The following is a 15,256-nucleotide window of genomic DNA, read 5'->3' as shown; positions in this document are numbered from 1 at the left end:
CAATGTTTTATTGATCTGACAAATAGGTTGACCTCCAGCCAAATTTAACTATTCCAAATCAAATATTTGTACTGGTTTCTGCAAGCCCATTATGTACCCTCTAGTTTTGTAGTCTATTCTATAAACAGGTAGTACTTCACCAGTAACTATACTACTGATACAAATCTTTCTCTGGACTGGATACTGTTTTACTTCTATTGATAATATGTCCAGCATTACAGTAAGAGAACATCTAGGCTAGGAAATTAAGGCAGCATCTCATTTTGAACTGAAACAAGTGATATGTACAGATCAAGGCTGGCTAAAATTGGAATACTGTACAAGTTCCCCTCCATTCCATACTGGAGCCAAAGGGTAAGTGTATTTAATGAGGAAAAAAACCCACCATGACACATTGCTTCCAGTTATACTTTAATGGATACCTTCAAAATGCTATTAACTTGCATACAGTAAGTGAAGGGACATGATGGTACCGAGTCTCTGGGGCAGCCATTTTACGCCGCCTCTTCTTCTCCCTCCTCCTCGAACTCGCCCTCCTCCTCAGCGGTGGCGTCCTGGTACTGCTGGTACTCAGACACCAGGTCGTTCATGTTGCTCTCGGCCTCCGTGAACTCCATCTCATCCATGCCCTCGCCCGTGTACCAGTGGAGGAAGGCCTTGCGGCGGAACATGGCGGTGAACTGCTCAGAGATGCGCTTGAACAGCTCCTGGATGGCCGTGCTGTTGCCGATGAAGGTGGCGGACATCTTGAGGCCACGGGGCGGGATGTCGCAGACGGCGGTCTTCACATTGTTTGGGATCCATTCAACGAAGTAGCTGCTGTTCTTGTTCTGCACATTCAGCATCTGCTCGTCCACCTCCTTCATGGACATGCGGCCGCGGAAGATGGCCGCCACAGTGAGGTAGCGCCCATGGCGAGGGTCGCAGGCCGCCATCATATTCTTGGCATCGAACATCTGCTGAGTGAGCTCGGGCACTGTGAGGGAACGGTACTGCTGGCTGCCCCTGCTGGTGAGCGGGGCGAAGCCCGGCATGAAGAAGTGCAGACGAGGGAAAGGCACCATGTTGACGGCCAGCTTACGGAGGTCAGCGTTGAGCTGGCCAGGGAAACGCAGACAGGTGGTGATGCCGCTCATGGTAGCAGAGACAAGGTGGTTGAGGTCGCCATAGGAGGGTGTGGTGAGTTTGAGCGTGCGGAAGCAGATGTCATAGAGAGCCTCGTTGTCAATGCAGAAGGTCTCGTCCGTGTTCTCAACCAGCTGGTGGACTGAGAGGGTGGCGTTGTAGGGCTCCACCACCGTGTCCGACACCTTGGGGGACGGCACCACGCTGAAGGTGTTCATGATGCGGTCGGGGTACTCCTCGCGGATCTTGCTGATCATCAGGGTGCCCATGCCCGAGCCCGTGCCTCCGCCCAGGGAGTGTGTGAGCTGAAAGCCCTGGAGGCAGTCGCAGCTTTCAGCTTCCTTCCTCACCACATCCAGGACTGAGTCCACCAGCTCAGCCCCCTCCGTGTAGTGGCCCTTGGCCCAGTTGTTACCTGCTCCACTCTGGCCTGGGGACAGGAAAAGACAGTTGAATGACCAGTGGCTTGGACTAAGACCTGATGTAAATTATCTGGATAAACTATTTTATTTATTTCCAACCTTAGATTGGCAGATTACATTTTAATGGTGCTCACCAAAGACAAAATTGTCGGGTCGGAAGATCTGCCCAAACGGACCAGACCTCACAGAGTCCATGGTGCCAGGCTCCAAGTCCACCAACACAGCACGGGGGACATACTTGCCTCCTAGGAAGAAAAGTGATTTCATAATTGCTGATGTGGCCAAATTGAAGCAGTTCCCCTGCAGGATCCCAGTTCTCCATAAGAGCCTGCTGAGGTCTGACCATCCTTAGGTCACTTCTTGCAAATGCCTAGTCACCTAGGTAACTTACATGTGGAGACGAATCGCAATCGTCTGCCTGCAGCAGTGAGCAAGTACGCAGTCTCAATTAAACGTTAAACTATGCATCTTAGAAACACGTTAAATAAATCACGTGACGTTAGCCAGATATATCAAGTCAACCCACCAGTGGCTTCGTTGTAATATACGTTGATTCTCTCCAACTGCAGGTCGCTGTCCCCATGGTATGTCCCTGTGGGGTCGATGCCATGCTCGTCGCTTATCACTTCCCAAAACTAGGGCGGGAGAAAAACATGTCGACATTCAACACGCGTATTGGCATTAAAATACGTATCATCGTGGTAATTAGCTAGCTAGCTATCTACCTAGCGTTTAACTAAACATCTGAGGATAAATCTACCATACAAACTACATAAACGTTAATCAGGCTAATAAGGTGAAATGCAGCAAGCTCTGTAACCATAGCTAGCTAGTGTAGCTAATGTTAGCTTAGTAACGTAGCTAGCTAACGTTAGTCACCGAGGTTAGTTGTTTGAAAATAGATCGAAATCTCGGTCAAACCTTAGCTCCAATTTGATTTCCACACTGCCCAGCCTGCAGATGCACAATTTCCCTCATATTGACAGAATTAAACGAGTAGCGACGAACAAAACTGGAAAGACGGACTTCAAACCACAGTGAATAGACAGAAATGCGGATCCCGGGTGTAAGGCAGCAGTGACGACGAAGAGGATGGCCGCTATTGGTTTCAAAACACGTCAATCATAAAATGAAGACATTTCATTGGGCAATATTCCGTAATCCTTAGTTTTGATTGGATAGTACGATACAATTAACGGTCGTCAATGGTAACTGTGATGGTAACTGTGATGGAAACAGACGAATATCACTGCAACCTTGCAGCTGCTCCACAATCATTTTAAGAGATAACACGGTCTATCTTTCATATTTAACGGTACCTACTTGGAGTTAAAATCGCCATTTTCTCAATCTAATCGTGGAGAACATGCTGCCATTAACACATAGATACAGCAGTAATGAGGATTGAATGACATTGGATTAACCATGGATAAATATACACTTTAATCTCAATGGGATTAAACTACCACACTGGATGTAGCCTACACAGGCTGAGACCTAACGTTACGAAACCCGTCTAAAGGCCTGAAGGTTGATATATTGTCCATGTTAGAGCGATCTTTTACAGGAAATCTCTAGATCCAGAACCATCTTTGGTCCACAAGGGACTTAAGGGACGTAACAGGCATGTCAATATAACAACAGATGACTCGTGAGTCTAGAGGGACTGAAAAGATACTCAGACCTTACGAAACAGTGTTTTAAAGGGGAACAGTATTGGAAAAGCACTATGTTAGCCTACAGTGTGGGAGAAAACAGTCCGTTTATAATGCTAACCAAAGAGTGCAGGGGCTAAGTGGAGAGAGGGGGGTCCTCCAAAGCCTGGTTATGGTTGAACCATGGATGTATTCATTAGAATTAATAGGGTTGAACCACCAGACTAGTTATATTTACCCCTGCTTATCATGATAGTCTTTGGGTATCATGACAAAGCAAGCCACGCCCCATACAGACTAGACGTTTCATATAGTAGCCTATATTCAAATGTGTATGGAATAGCCTATTTTTTCATGGATAGGCTGCAGAGAATTACTCACTTTAATACTCACTCGTGTAAAAACTATCGTAGTATGCCGACTATCAGATCACCACGACACCAAAGACAAAGCATCCTGACCACACCCCTGACTGCACCAGTGCTGACCTGACACACCATCTGCTGCAAGAGTGCTGACCTTTTATCTGACTATCCCCTGGTAAACTATAGTTTACCAGTATCAACAGACAGCTCGATTACAACACGGCAAGCTTGTACTGTATATCCATGTCGGGAGAGGACATGCTGACTTCAGAGTAGAGGGGTGCAGAGCAAGGTTAATATATATATATATATATATATATATACAATATTATATTATACAGTATAGTAGTAGTAGGAACAATAAGGATTTATAAATCAGGCTATATAACAACACAATAACCCACCATCCCAAGAACTGAAATTGGCAGGCCGCCATGTTATTATCGCGAGACCATCCATCTGTTTCTCTCCACAGGGAGTGAACAGAATGCCAGCTGGCAAGATCATGATGTTCTCACGAGGCCAACCATGTGAAGCTGTATTTCCTTCTCTGTCCAGGAGAGGGGGTAGAATACATGGATTAAATGAGAGAAGCTGATGCAATGGGCACATTCAATCTTGTATAATAAGGTCTGTTAACGGACCAGTTTTAATTGACTGTTTAATATTGGTGTTGTACAAACAATTGTCCTAAAACATAAGTGTACGTTTCCCCCTTCTATAGGAGAAAAGTCTTAGCAGAGGATGGTTTCGATCCATCGACCTCTGGGTTATGGGCCCAGCACGCTTCCGCTGCGCCACTCTGCTGGACAAAAGCCAGCTGTGAGAGAATAGGTATTTAACCGTGACGGCGGAATGTGCACATCATTTATTTATATTATTAAATGTACTTATAGTTATTACATTTTTTATAATAAAAAAACAACAACATATTTTTAGAGTGCATGTGACAAATAAAAATCTGAATAAAAAAAAGAAGCAGTTCATGACATGAGTGTGGCCTATGGACTATGCACAACTCCAGTACTTCCTGAAATTAGACATGCTTCTCTATTTCCTGTCCTACACTATTGGATGAAATGATTATTCAGGTGTGCCTGACTGCCTCACAATGATCAGGCACACCTGAATAATCATTTCATCCAATAGTGTAAGACAGGAAATAGAGAAGCATGTCTAATTTCAGGAAGTACTTGAGTTGTGCATTTAGCCCATTGGGAGGGAGGAAGGGAGGAGAGGAGCATGTTTAAAGAACGATTCTCACTGTCGAAATAGAGCCAGCAGATAATCACAAATTCTTCAGTATTTCAAAATACATTTTTATTCAATTCCACAATGAAATATAGACCTAAGCAAAATTATTTAATGTAACTGCAGATATTGAAATGTTACCATTACCCTAGTCAAATTCCTAAAATGTGTAAACCATCTGTACATGGCGAATAAACAGATCTTGAATATTGAATAAAGTTAATTATGAGCTGTAATTTCTGAGGTTAAATTTGACAGTGTTTGGCAAGGAGATGCTTTAACTGGACTGATTCACAATAAGAACATAATACTATTTGACTGTTTTAATAGTTTGTATGCCATATTCAGGGCTAGTTGCTGTCTACTTTAAAGTGCATTGGTTTACACAGCCCTGGTGGACAGACATGGGTTGACCACCTCCAGGACCATCTCAAAGGTCAGAGGTGATTGGTTCTTAGATGGTCCTGGCGGACAGGCATTGGTTGACTACCTCCAGGAGCTGAGTATTCTCCAGAGCTGCAGCTACTCTCTCCTTATCTGCCAGCTGCTTGTTGACTGGAACAGAGATGTATATTGTGTTAAAAATGCTCTGATTGGAAACAAGCGCACAAACACACACACACACACACAAATCTAACTTTATTTATATAGCGCATTTCATACACAGAGCAAACACAAGGGAGATGGACATAGATCCTACACCTACATTTTCCAGAGGGAAGCAAGAAAAACAGTTCACCAAGGGGCCGAAATAGGTGAGCTGTAAAATACACAACACACACACACATACATACACACACACACACACACACACATACATACACACACACACACACACACACACACACACACACACACACACGCACGCACGCACGCACGCACGCACGCACGCACGCACACACAACTATACTGTTCAACACTGTGTTTGGCTGCCATTCATACAAGTGATCCTCCTGTGTTACCTGCTTCCTCTGAGGCATGGGTACCAGGAGTGATATTGACATCAATCTGAGGAGAGGGGGAATCAGACAACTGTTTATTCACAGACTGTCTCACCATATTGATGATAGCTTGGACACTTTCAGCATTCGTCATTAGGGGTTAGTAAGGAGCTAGTGAGGTACTAGTTGTTGCTGTAACCAATGAAATGCAGTATTATGTGTATGATAGTTGTAACAGAGGGAACCCACCTTGAACCTATCAGGCAAAGCGCGTAGCAGCTTGACTTTGATTGACAGGCCGATGAGAGTCGCCATGCTGCAATGCGGGATGGTGGGGGTGAACTCCACTCCCACAGTGCTCTCTTGATCATTCACCTGAAGAAGACAACTACCTGTTCATACAAACCAACTTCTCATGAAGCCTGTTTACAAAGCTAGAAAAGGATCTCATACATGCAACATGAAGTCTGCTTAAGTCAGGTTTGGTTACTAGCCAGGCTGACACCTGTAGTAGAGGGGGTTACTCACGCGCACACGCACTTGTTCCACGACATTGAGCTCCTCGAGGGACAGGGGGTGCTCGGGGTCGTTGATGGACCTAATGAGATGTTACCTCAAGTCAAGGTTCAATCTGTTGAATAAATAGCCTACCTAATAGGCACATAGCTAAGCCAAAGTATATGTTATTCTGTCAAGCTTCAAGGATATCGAAGATCTCTCTGTCATCGATGGGATCCACGACATCTTCGTCCTCATCATTCACTGTTAGAAGCCTTTCTCCAGAACGTTGGAAAATCAAAGGATTTGCATTCTCTAAACGGGTCCCCCCAGACATTTTAAATGTTGTTGCTGCTGGAGATAATTCAGTTTTCAAAATGCCGATTATTAATGTGCAACACTACTTACTACTAAATAGTAAAATACTTCCTGGAATACTACGGAAAGCCGTAGCTATCAGAAAGGGTTCACCCATTGGTTTAGGCAATAGCATCAGGTCATTTTCCATATTGTCCAGCAGGAGGCAGAAAACTCCTAGTTATGCTGCTTTTATTTTATGAATTATTGCATAAAATAAAACATTAATTTATACTGTTGTCTGATGATGTTGGCTATGGCTGATTTCCAAATGTATGAAGTCCATTTTTTGCTGTAATTTCAGGGGGGAAGTTTGAGTGTTTGGCAAGGAACGCTCCTTAACTGGGCTGACTCACAGTAAGAATATAGTAGGCCTACGGTTTGATTATTTAGTATGAATGCCGTGTCAGCAGATCAATTTGGCCAGTGATTGAAATCTATCACACCTGCTTATCATGTAGTTGTGTAGATGAAGAATGAAGCTTTAGCTATATCAAAAACAACATTGAAGTACATTGGAATTGTTTTAAATAAACTGTACTCCTGTAATAAGACACCCAAATGGGAACCCCCCAAGACTTTGGAACAGGTTAATAATAATAATAATAATAATTTACTATTTGTATAGCCCCTTTCATACAAACAAATGCAGCTCAAAGTGCTTTACAACAGAGAATGTGCATGCACAGAGAGCTTCACATAGGCTAAAATTAGACAAAATAAACAAAAAGCAGGAAAATAAGATGAAAGATAAAACACAATAAAAGATAAAGATAAAAAATCAAGTAAAATACATTGTAAAAAATACAATTTAATAAAATAATGTACTGGAGATATACATTAAAAAAGAAAGGTACAGTAGCCCGCAAGTGCAGAAGGAGCTACCTTTAAAAGGAGCTGCTGTAGTTAAAAGCTTAAGTGAAGAGATACTTATAGTGAACCAGCAGTGGATGATCACAGTTCTTGAAGGAACATAGTTGACAAGGGAGTTAGCAAAAACCAACTCTAAATGTTACTGGAAGTCAATGCAGAGCAGATAAGACTGGGCCAATGTGCTCTCTCCTCATCCGTTTGATTTATAAATGGCAGTAGGTTTACTTTAGCTATGTTTCTAAGGTGAAACAATGAGGTTTTCGTCACCTTGTTAATACACTTGAAGTTTAGATCTGAATCTAGGATATCAAGACTTGTAACCTCAGGTTTAATCCAGGATGTTTCCCCAGATTTTTAAACAGCATTTCTCTTTTTGTTTTCTGGCCGATCAATAGGATTTCAATTTTGTCCTAATTAAGCTTTAAGAAGTAATTGCTCATCCATTTATTAAGTTTATTTTCTTTTTCTTAATGATCTTATCATTATGCTTTCTTATCACTCTGGCTTCAGTAGTGGCCTACTATAGGCCTAGCCTATATCTCAGGTGGATAAATAAATAGCAAGCGCAAATTCGCAATAGCTGCGACCACATAGGCTACGTACATGTGCAGCGCAGTGCACATGTGCAGCCAGGCCCAATTTCTGTGGACCAACCAACCGATAACCAATCTATTAAAGCGATCTATAAAGCTGCTAGTCACAGAGCTATATTAGCATTTGCATTAGCTTATCTTATTTTAGATTAGACAGGCATTAGTTGATCACCTCCAGGACCATCTTAGACAACATTAGAGGTGATTGTTTCTCAGACGGCTCTGGTGGAGAGGCATTGGTTGACCTCCCCCAGGAGCTGAGTATTCTCCAGTGCTGCAGCCACTCTCTCTTTGTCTGCCAGCTGCTTGTTGACTGGAATAGAGACATTGCATACAGAATTGCGTTAAAAACGTTCTGACTGGAGCTGGAACTATAATGTTTAACAGTGTGTTTGGCTGCCGTTCAGAGGAGTGAATAATCCTACTTTGTTCTTCCGCGGTGTGGGTCCCAGGAGTGATGTTGACATCGATCTAATGAGAGGAGGGATTAGAGATCAGATGGAGTGTTTATTCACCGACGATAGCTTTGACACTTTCAGCCTTCACCACCAGTGAGGGGTTAGGTTTGATGAGGTACTTGTTGCTGTAACCAATGAGGTAGGCTACTATAGTATTATGGATAATATAGCTGTAACAAAGGGAACCCACCTTGAACCTATCAGGCAGTGAGCACAGCAGTTTGACTTTGATTGACAGGCCAATGAGAGTGGCCATGCTGCAATGCGGGATGGTGGGGGTGAAGTCCACTCCCACAGTGCTCTCTTCATCATTCACCTGTTCATACAAACACGTTTCATATAACGGCCGTTTCCAAAGGAGGTCATACTCGAGTTTGAAGACCAACATGCATGCAGCATGAAGTCTGGTCAAGCATTGTAAAGTATTCTCCAATAAAGGGTTTGTAAAATGCAAACATTCAATTGTTACATGTCTTGAAGTAGCCATGCCCATAACCAAAGCTTGTAAAATTGAGTTGTCTTAGAAGCAACTTTGTTTATTTGTTTCTAGTTTGTAAAATAAAATACTAAGATGAGCTTGGTGTATTTTCTGTTTTAGAAAGTTGCAGGGCAGGCTAGCTGTCCATTGATACATTTTTGCCGCTGATTGCACAATGTGTTCCATTGAGCAGTGGTTTTGGGGGTTATATAACAGTGACAGCAGGATTTTTGGTAACACTTTGCAATAAGGTACACAAAAATGTGAGTAGTTGCTAACGAGTGAGGAACGAATGATTTGTCAATGAGTAGTTTGTAGTCTGACTTTAACTCTGACCATGACTATATAGTAAATAATGCTGAGTTACTAGAGAATACTATATTAATGAATCATTAGGTAATTATTAGTTTATAAGTAACTAGCAACAACTCAGTATGATATATCACTTTACAATACGATACACAAAAGAGTAACTAATTATTAAGTCATTATTCGTTACTATTTTGTTCCGCTCAGTAGATGATTCATAGTTAATCGCAAGAATGACTCATGAAATAAAGTGACTTAACTGATGAACTATTCTATGAACTTCATATATAGCCTCAGTCTGTTCTCTAACCCATAATTATCTACTTCATGGATTCAGAGTTAATCTGGAACTAGCCTACTCATTAAAGAATAATTCGTTCCTCGTTCCTTGATAACTACTATAGTATTCCCCAGTCTGTTCTCTAGTAACCATAATGGATTCAGAGTTAATCAGGAAAGCCTACTCATTAACGATTCGTTCCTCAGTCGTTCCTTGTAACTACTCACACTTTGTTACCTTACTGTAGAGTTATCTGTGTCGGCTGACAATATAATGTCGATGGGGGCAATTCCGGCTGACACCTGCGGTAGGCCTAGTGGAGGGGGTTACTCACGTGCACACGCACTTGTTCCACGACACTGAGCTCCTCGAGGGATAGAGGGTGCTCGGGGTCATTCAGATCCTTGATGAGATGTACAATATACTCGGGTTAAGGTTCAATCTGTTCAATAAACAATCTGTTGGATAAACACCTAGCGTAGCCTACTAGGTAGTGAAGCTAACCACATCCATACATATTCTGAGATTCCACTGGTGTCTGTGGAAGAAAAGTAGACTAGCTGACATTGTATGCCCCATAACGTTAATCAAGCAGTAGAAAAAGGATATCGAAGATCTCCCTGTCATCAATGGGATCCACGACATCTTCCTCCTCCTCATTCGCGGACACAGGTCTCTCTTCAGAACGTTGGAAAATCAATGGATTTTCGTTGTGTTCTTGGATCTCCGCCGACATTTTAAATGAGCTGGACACAATTCAGCTTTCAAATTGCAGAATAGCCTATTAATGCTTTAACTCAACTTTATACAACGAGTAGTCGCTATCTGATTGGTTAAGAGCTGTTGTATATTCGTGATCCTACAATTCTATTTTCACTATTAGCCTACTGCGCCACATGTTAGCTAACAGTTGAATAACGTTAGCTTATGTGTAATAATAATGAGGCGGCACTTTCTAGAGAGCAACAGCAGCGTTAAGATGCCCAGTGTTTCTACTTTCTGAATAGCCTACATCCACTCCTAGGCTTAGGCTACTCGGTGACTGACCATACTTTTGTTACCACATAGGTCTATGCTATTTTTCAAAGGTTGAATTTTGAGGTTGTTTTCTGAGGTTCGCATTGCGATGTGTTAATCTAAAACCGGCAATATACGATCGTTTTTGAGAAAGTTTTGGTCTTTGCGGAGTGGTGGAAACTGTAGGCTAACACTCATTTTATAGGAAGAGTCAGATCGAACTGAAAATGAAAGCGAATGCGCGTTCACGCGAAAGGGTGTAGCCTAGGATTCTGTCTGGGAGTAGGAAAAAGTCACATGTCCTGCATCTGTCAGTTTTAGTTAGCAAGATTGCTGTAACCTATGTTGAATAGCAGTTCGTCCCACAACGAGTTAGGCTATTATTAGCCTACTGTAGTGTATTTTGGATGCATCTTCTTCTTGTGAAACAGAACTTCAAGGAGGCCAAAATCGTCGAATCATCAATTTATTGAGCAAGCCTTTACACGGGGTCAAATCTTCGGCAATACTAAGGTTCTTTCACGAGGTGGCCAGCTTATATGTCCTGGCTTCAGGCCAAATATCACATGACAAACAAATTTGCATACAAGGGATATAAACATGATCACAAACGGTCAACTGATGTTCTGACTGGTCAAGGTGTCAACTGGTCTTTGCATCAGCTGAGCTCTTGCCCCCCTTCCTCAGACAATGGGGCTGCCTGGTCCTTCCTAGGATCATGTTACAACTGTAGGCTAACTGACTTCTTCTTCAGAGGTGTTATCTTTATTGACTCAGGGACAAAGGAATGTTTACTTTAGGACAGAACATGTTGTCACTAACCTGTTAAACTACTTATAATAACACAGTTCTACCTAAAGTAAAGTTTATTCATTATTCTTAATACATTGATTACTACATGAGAGTAATACAAATGTATTGATATAATATAGTATGGTACAGTATAAAAATATACTACACTACTTACTTAATTTAATTTAAGTCTAAACCACGATTGATGGAAATAATTATCCTAAGCTAGGATAGCCTACTTCCTGAAACATTGCCGAAAGCCAGAAGGGTTCTCAGTCAGCAGCAATACATCCATGGTCAGCAGTGACATCAAGTTGTTTTTCAATGATTGTCCAGCAGGAGGCAGAAAACTCCTAGTTGTGCAAAGATAGCCAATGGTTATGCAGAGTGATTACTGAATAAGACATCTGTAGAAACAGATAATGAGCAACATTGCCTATGGCTATGATAAGATGATCAGATTACATAAATGTCCACTGTGAGGGGAAGTGAGGGGGGAAAAAGAAAATCAATGTCTGCTTGTCCTCTGACCTTCTCACCAGACTTTAGGCCTAAGGGCTATATGACAACATTGCTATGAAAAGGGAAAGTCAGAAAGGTCATAATAGGGGACATTGACTGTGAAATGTCAAACCATCCACAACTGCTGACGTCTCCCCTAACTTGACATCCTGCTTCGCTGAAGGGTTAAGATGAATTGTTTGTGTGTAAGAAAAGGATCAAAAGGAAACTGTGCGCTATTCTGCCCTAGCAAATGCAACATGTGCCTAGACATAATTTCTCAGTGTTTCGGGGTAAGAGTTCTGAAGAACAAATCTGAGAGACCTGTCGGTTTCTCAACCCGCGGGCAAGAGTGTTGTATAAAAGAAACTGAGAGGATTGTATTTTCAGAGTAGCAGTGACACTCGTTTGTCTGTAATTTCCATGCACAAATAAAACTGTTTTTCCTAAAGGTTTTAGAATGTTAAGGTCTTTCTTGCAGTTATTCCACGACACCACCCCTAGCCCTTTGAGAGTTGGACAGCAGTTGGGTTTGAAAGTCTGTAACTGTGCTTACACCAGTGGAGGCGGGTGACTCAAGATATTGGGGAGGACAAGAGGGGAAGGTGCGACCCACATCCGGGGGCATGTTCTCCCTTAGCCCTTCTCAGGAACTGTGAGTGTGCTCAGCGCACTCTTCCTGTTCCTGAGAAGGGCTAGTTCTCCCTTATCTTTTTTCAGGTGTCTCATTTGCTCCTGCTGTTGGAGTCTCTGTAGCACAGTAATTCTGCGAATTGATCAAATGTTGCAGACTCTCTGCTTGTCCCTGGCACACAGTTTGTTTCTATCTGCAGATCAGTCTGGCCTTCCTCGTATCTAGAACAATTTCCAGAGATTGCATTTTGGGACAGTCAGGGAGACAGGGACTGCATTCTAACTCCTATTCTCTTGATTGGTTCTATTGGAAAATAAATTATGGATTTTCCAAAAAAATATGAATATTATGTAGCCCTTGTTAATAGCAGACTCATGCCCTCTAAAAGATTGCTCTGTTTTGTATCTTTAACATTGTAGTTGGCTCTCTGCAAAAACTCTTGTCATGCATATTCCTTACAGAATCATTGAAAAAAAAAAACAGTGTTCAAGTTAGGCTATCTGTTCCCTTACCTTACTCAGCTTTCATTTGTTGTGAACTTCAGTAGCATTTTGATCATGGTTATCTGTGGAGTTCATCCAGCAGGCTTGATCCACACCTTTCTGCATAACCATTCATTTTCCAGGGAGCTGTTGAGACTTTAACATTGGCAATATGGGTTTGTGTATCCTAGATGCTTAGAAATTGATTTGAAGGCGATTTAAAAGAGATACAGTAAGCATTTTTTATGTTTTATAACATTTTTACTGAATCTTTTTCTTTCTTCAAATTATTGGGGAGAACCATCCTCCCTGTCCTCCATGGACAAGCCTCTGGTTTACACTGTGTCCAGGAAGTACTGCAGATAATTTCCCCCAAAAAATTGAGTGATACACAGTCATGTTTCAATACAAAGAATATTATATGCATTGATTATTCATGACACAAACTTCTGTTACTGTAGACTTTAGACTGTTTCAGATTCATGTTCAGATTTTAGGGTCAAAAGATCCACATCACAGTTCTAAACTGGTTATTTATTACTGTACTAGGACTTCCCTGACTGAGAAGCAGCCCTGTGTGTGTGTGCGCGTGCGTGAAGCCAGGCGTGTGTGTGTGTGTGTTTTGTAAGCTGTCAGCAGCTGTTGGTTCTTCCTCCCGGCCTGCTACACAATGAGGCTCCATTGTCCCTACAGCCTCAGCCTGTCTCAGCCTGAAATACCTGTTAAGATGGCTGCTGATAACACACCTTCCTAAACACATTAGAATGAGGCCTAGCAGAAAGACAGCTATGGGGTCTTAGTTCACCTACAGTATATACTCAAAGTCAAAGTCAGCTTTATTTGTCATATAGGCTACTACATCATACAGGTACGAGTAGTGATATGTTCTTCCCTTAGTTCCTAGACTGTGCACATATAGCGGGGTAAAAAAAAAAATAAACAGAAAAAGAAAGCATAAAGGCATATAATGCATTGAGTATCTAGATATAAGACACAAAGTATATATACATGAAAGGATGGGATGCCGGGAGAGTAGATGGGGTTGTGTGTTAATTGAAGTTTATAGAAACTGACAATTATAGTGAAGTCCTAATTGCCCACTTGACAATCACATACTGTCATTCTATTCTTCTGAATTAACACATACTTGTATACCTGTTTGAATATTTAGCTGGCATGTCATAGCACATTGACACATGGGAAGTCAAAAGGCAGAAGTGAACATACTGGATTTTCTAGTTATCCAAATCCAGCTACTAGGTAAGACTATCCTCTCATTCTCAGAGTCTCTCTCCCTCTCTCTCTCAACTCTGTCACTAGGATTAGTTCAGTGGGGCAGTTTAAGGACTGCAATTTTAAAATGACAGGCACACCCACACCGTGTGTTAACAATGATAGTTAAGGTATAAAGGCACATAGCAGCGTTGGGTGTGGTTGGTTTGCTCTCGGCTGAGTTCTGGGCCTTCCCTCAGGGCTTGCTTACTAATCCACTCTGCTCTGTGTGTAGTCGACCCAGGCTTGTCCCCTGCCCAGGTAAGTCTGCAGCCTGGCTAAAGGAGTTCAAATGGACCTCTATACATGATGACGACACCCAGGAAAGCACCAACACACACACACACACACAGAATGTCTTTTTCAGCGCCTGCCACATGCATCTCACCCCAGGAATGTGGACCCAGGTGGCATGACTGAAATGTAAGTTTTATCTGGGTGAAACACCTCCCCTCTCCATGGTAAACAGACTTTCAGCCCGACAGTAGTGACATCACAACAGCGATGAGAGAGCCACAGGGAGTCACACGGTTGGCTGAAACCACCCGTCAGCCTGGGGCCTGTACCTGACACTACACAGACAGAACTACACCAGAACTACAGCACTGTACCTGAAATCACAGAGACAGAACTTCACCAGAACTACAGCACTGTACCTGATATCACAGAGGCAGAACTACACCAGGACTACAGCACTGTACCTGATATCACAGAGGCAGAACTACACCAGGACTACAGCACTGTACCTGATATCACAGAGGCAGAACTATACCAGCACTACATCCTAAATAAAAGAGGAAGATTAAGAACCATTTGTAACAATAAGAGAACCCTCTAAAAAGGAGATTCCAGATAAAGGTGCTGTTTGGAACCCTAAAGGGTTCTCTCTGACATTTTTCATAGAGTTCTTGTATTATCACGAGTCCTATATAGCACCCTTCTTTTTTAGAGTG

The 15,256-nt window shown here is 42.3% G+C and overlaps 3 protein-coding genes across 3 annotated transcripts; all 3 read right to left on the bottom strand.

Annotated features, from left to right (window-relative positions):
* Nucleotides 1–406: 406 nt before the first annotated feature.
* On the bottom strand, nt 407–2,584 carry LOC311307933 (tubulin beta-4B chain-like). The gene is made up of 4 exons (XM_084436826.1): nt 2,469–2,584; nt 2,074–2,182; nt 1,682–1,792; nt 407–1,555 (listed from the first exon to the last, which is right to left on the bottom strand). The coding sequence occupies exons 1-4, from the start codon at nt 2,523–2,525 to the stop codon at nt 495–497; spliced, it is 1,338 nt and encodes a 445-aa protein (XP_084292952.1). The 5' UTR covers nt 2,526–2,584; the 3' UTR covers nt 407–494.
* A 2,335-nt stretch (nt 2,585–4,919) lies between these two features.
* On the bottom strand, nt 4,920–6,650 carry ciao2b (cytosolic iron-sulfur assembly component 2B). Its single transcript, XM_084437175.1, has 5 exons — nt 6,468–6,650; nt 6,288–6,367; nt 6,009–6,134; nt 5,781–5,826; nt 4,920–5,373 (listed from the first exon to the last, which is right to left on the bottom strand). The coding sequence occupies exons 1-5, from the start codon at nt 6,592–6,594 to the stop codon at nt 5,273–5,275; spliced, it is 480 nt and encodes a 159-aa protein (XP_084293301.1). The 5' UTR covers nt 6,595–6,650; the 3' UTR covers nt 4,920–5,272.
* A 597-nt stretch (nt 6,651–7,247) lies between these two features.
* Nucleotides 7,248–10,374, bottom strand: LOC311307890 (cytosolic iron-sulfur assembly component 2B-like). The gene is made up of 5 exons (XM_084436781.1): nt 10,215–10,374; nt 9,940–10,019; nt 8,729–8,854; nt 8,506–8,551; nt 7,248–8,393 (listed from the first exon to the last, which is right to left on the bottom strand). The coding sequence occupies exons 1-5, from the start codon at nt 10,339–10,341 to the stop codon at nt 8,293–8,295; spliced, it is 480 nt and encodes a 159-aa protein (XP_084292907.1). The 5' UTR covers nt 10,342–10,374; the 3' UTR covers nt 7,248–8,292.
* Between the last annotated feature and the right edge of the window lie 4,882 nt (nt 10,375–15,256).

This window comes from Borostomias antarcticus (genome assembly GCF_949987555.1).
Source record: "Borostomias antarcticus genome assembly, chromosome: 4".
Lineage (NCBI taxonomy): Eukaryota > Metazoa > Chordata > Actinopteri > Stomiiformes > Stomiidae > Borostomias > Borostomias antarcticus.
Note: the sequence above shows the minus strand (reverse complement) of the source record. Positions and strands in the feature narration are given on the sequence as shown.

Bases quoted from the DNA above. Each gene is read 5' to 3' on its own strand.
- LOC311307933 (XM_084436826.1), bottom strand. From the start codon at position 2,525: ATGAGGGAAATTGTGCATCTGCAGGCTGGGCAGTGTGGAAATCAAATT. The intron at 1,793-2,073 runs GTGGGTTGACTT...TTTTCTTCCTAG, and splicing joins ATATTACAACGAAGCCACTG to GAGGCAAGTATGTCCCCCGT. The intron at 1,556-1,681 runs GTGAGCACCATT...TCCTGTCCCCAG, and splicing joins ACCCGACAATTTTGTCTTTG to GCCAGAGTGGAGCAGGTAAC.
- ciao2b (XM_084437175.1), bottom strand. From the start codon at position 6,594: ATGTCTGGGGGGACCCGTTTAGAGAATGCAAATCCTTTGATTTTCCAA. The intron at 6,368-6,467 runs ATATCCTTGAAG...ACTTGAGGTAAC, and splicing joins CGATGACAGAGAGATCTTCG to ATCTCATTAGGTCCATCAAC. The intron at 6,135-6,287 runs GTGAGTAACCCC...TGTCTTCTTCAG, and splicing joins TGGAACAAGTGCGTGTGCGC to GTGAATGATCAAGAGAGCAC.
- LOC311307890 (XM_084436781.1), bottom strand. From the start codon at position 10,341: ATGTCGGCGGAGATCCAAGAACACAACGAAAATCCATTGATTTTCCAA. The intron at 8,855-9,939 runs GTGAGTAACCCC...TTGTATGAACAG, and splicing joins TGGAACAAGTGCGTGTGCAC to GTGAATGATGAAGAGAGCAC. The intron at 8,394-8,505 runs GTAGGATTATTC...TCTCTATTCCAG, and splicing joins CCACACCGCGGAAGAACAAA to TCAACAAGCAGCTGGCAGAC.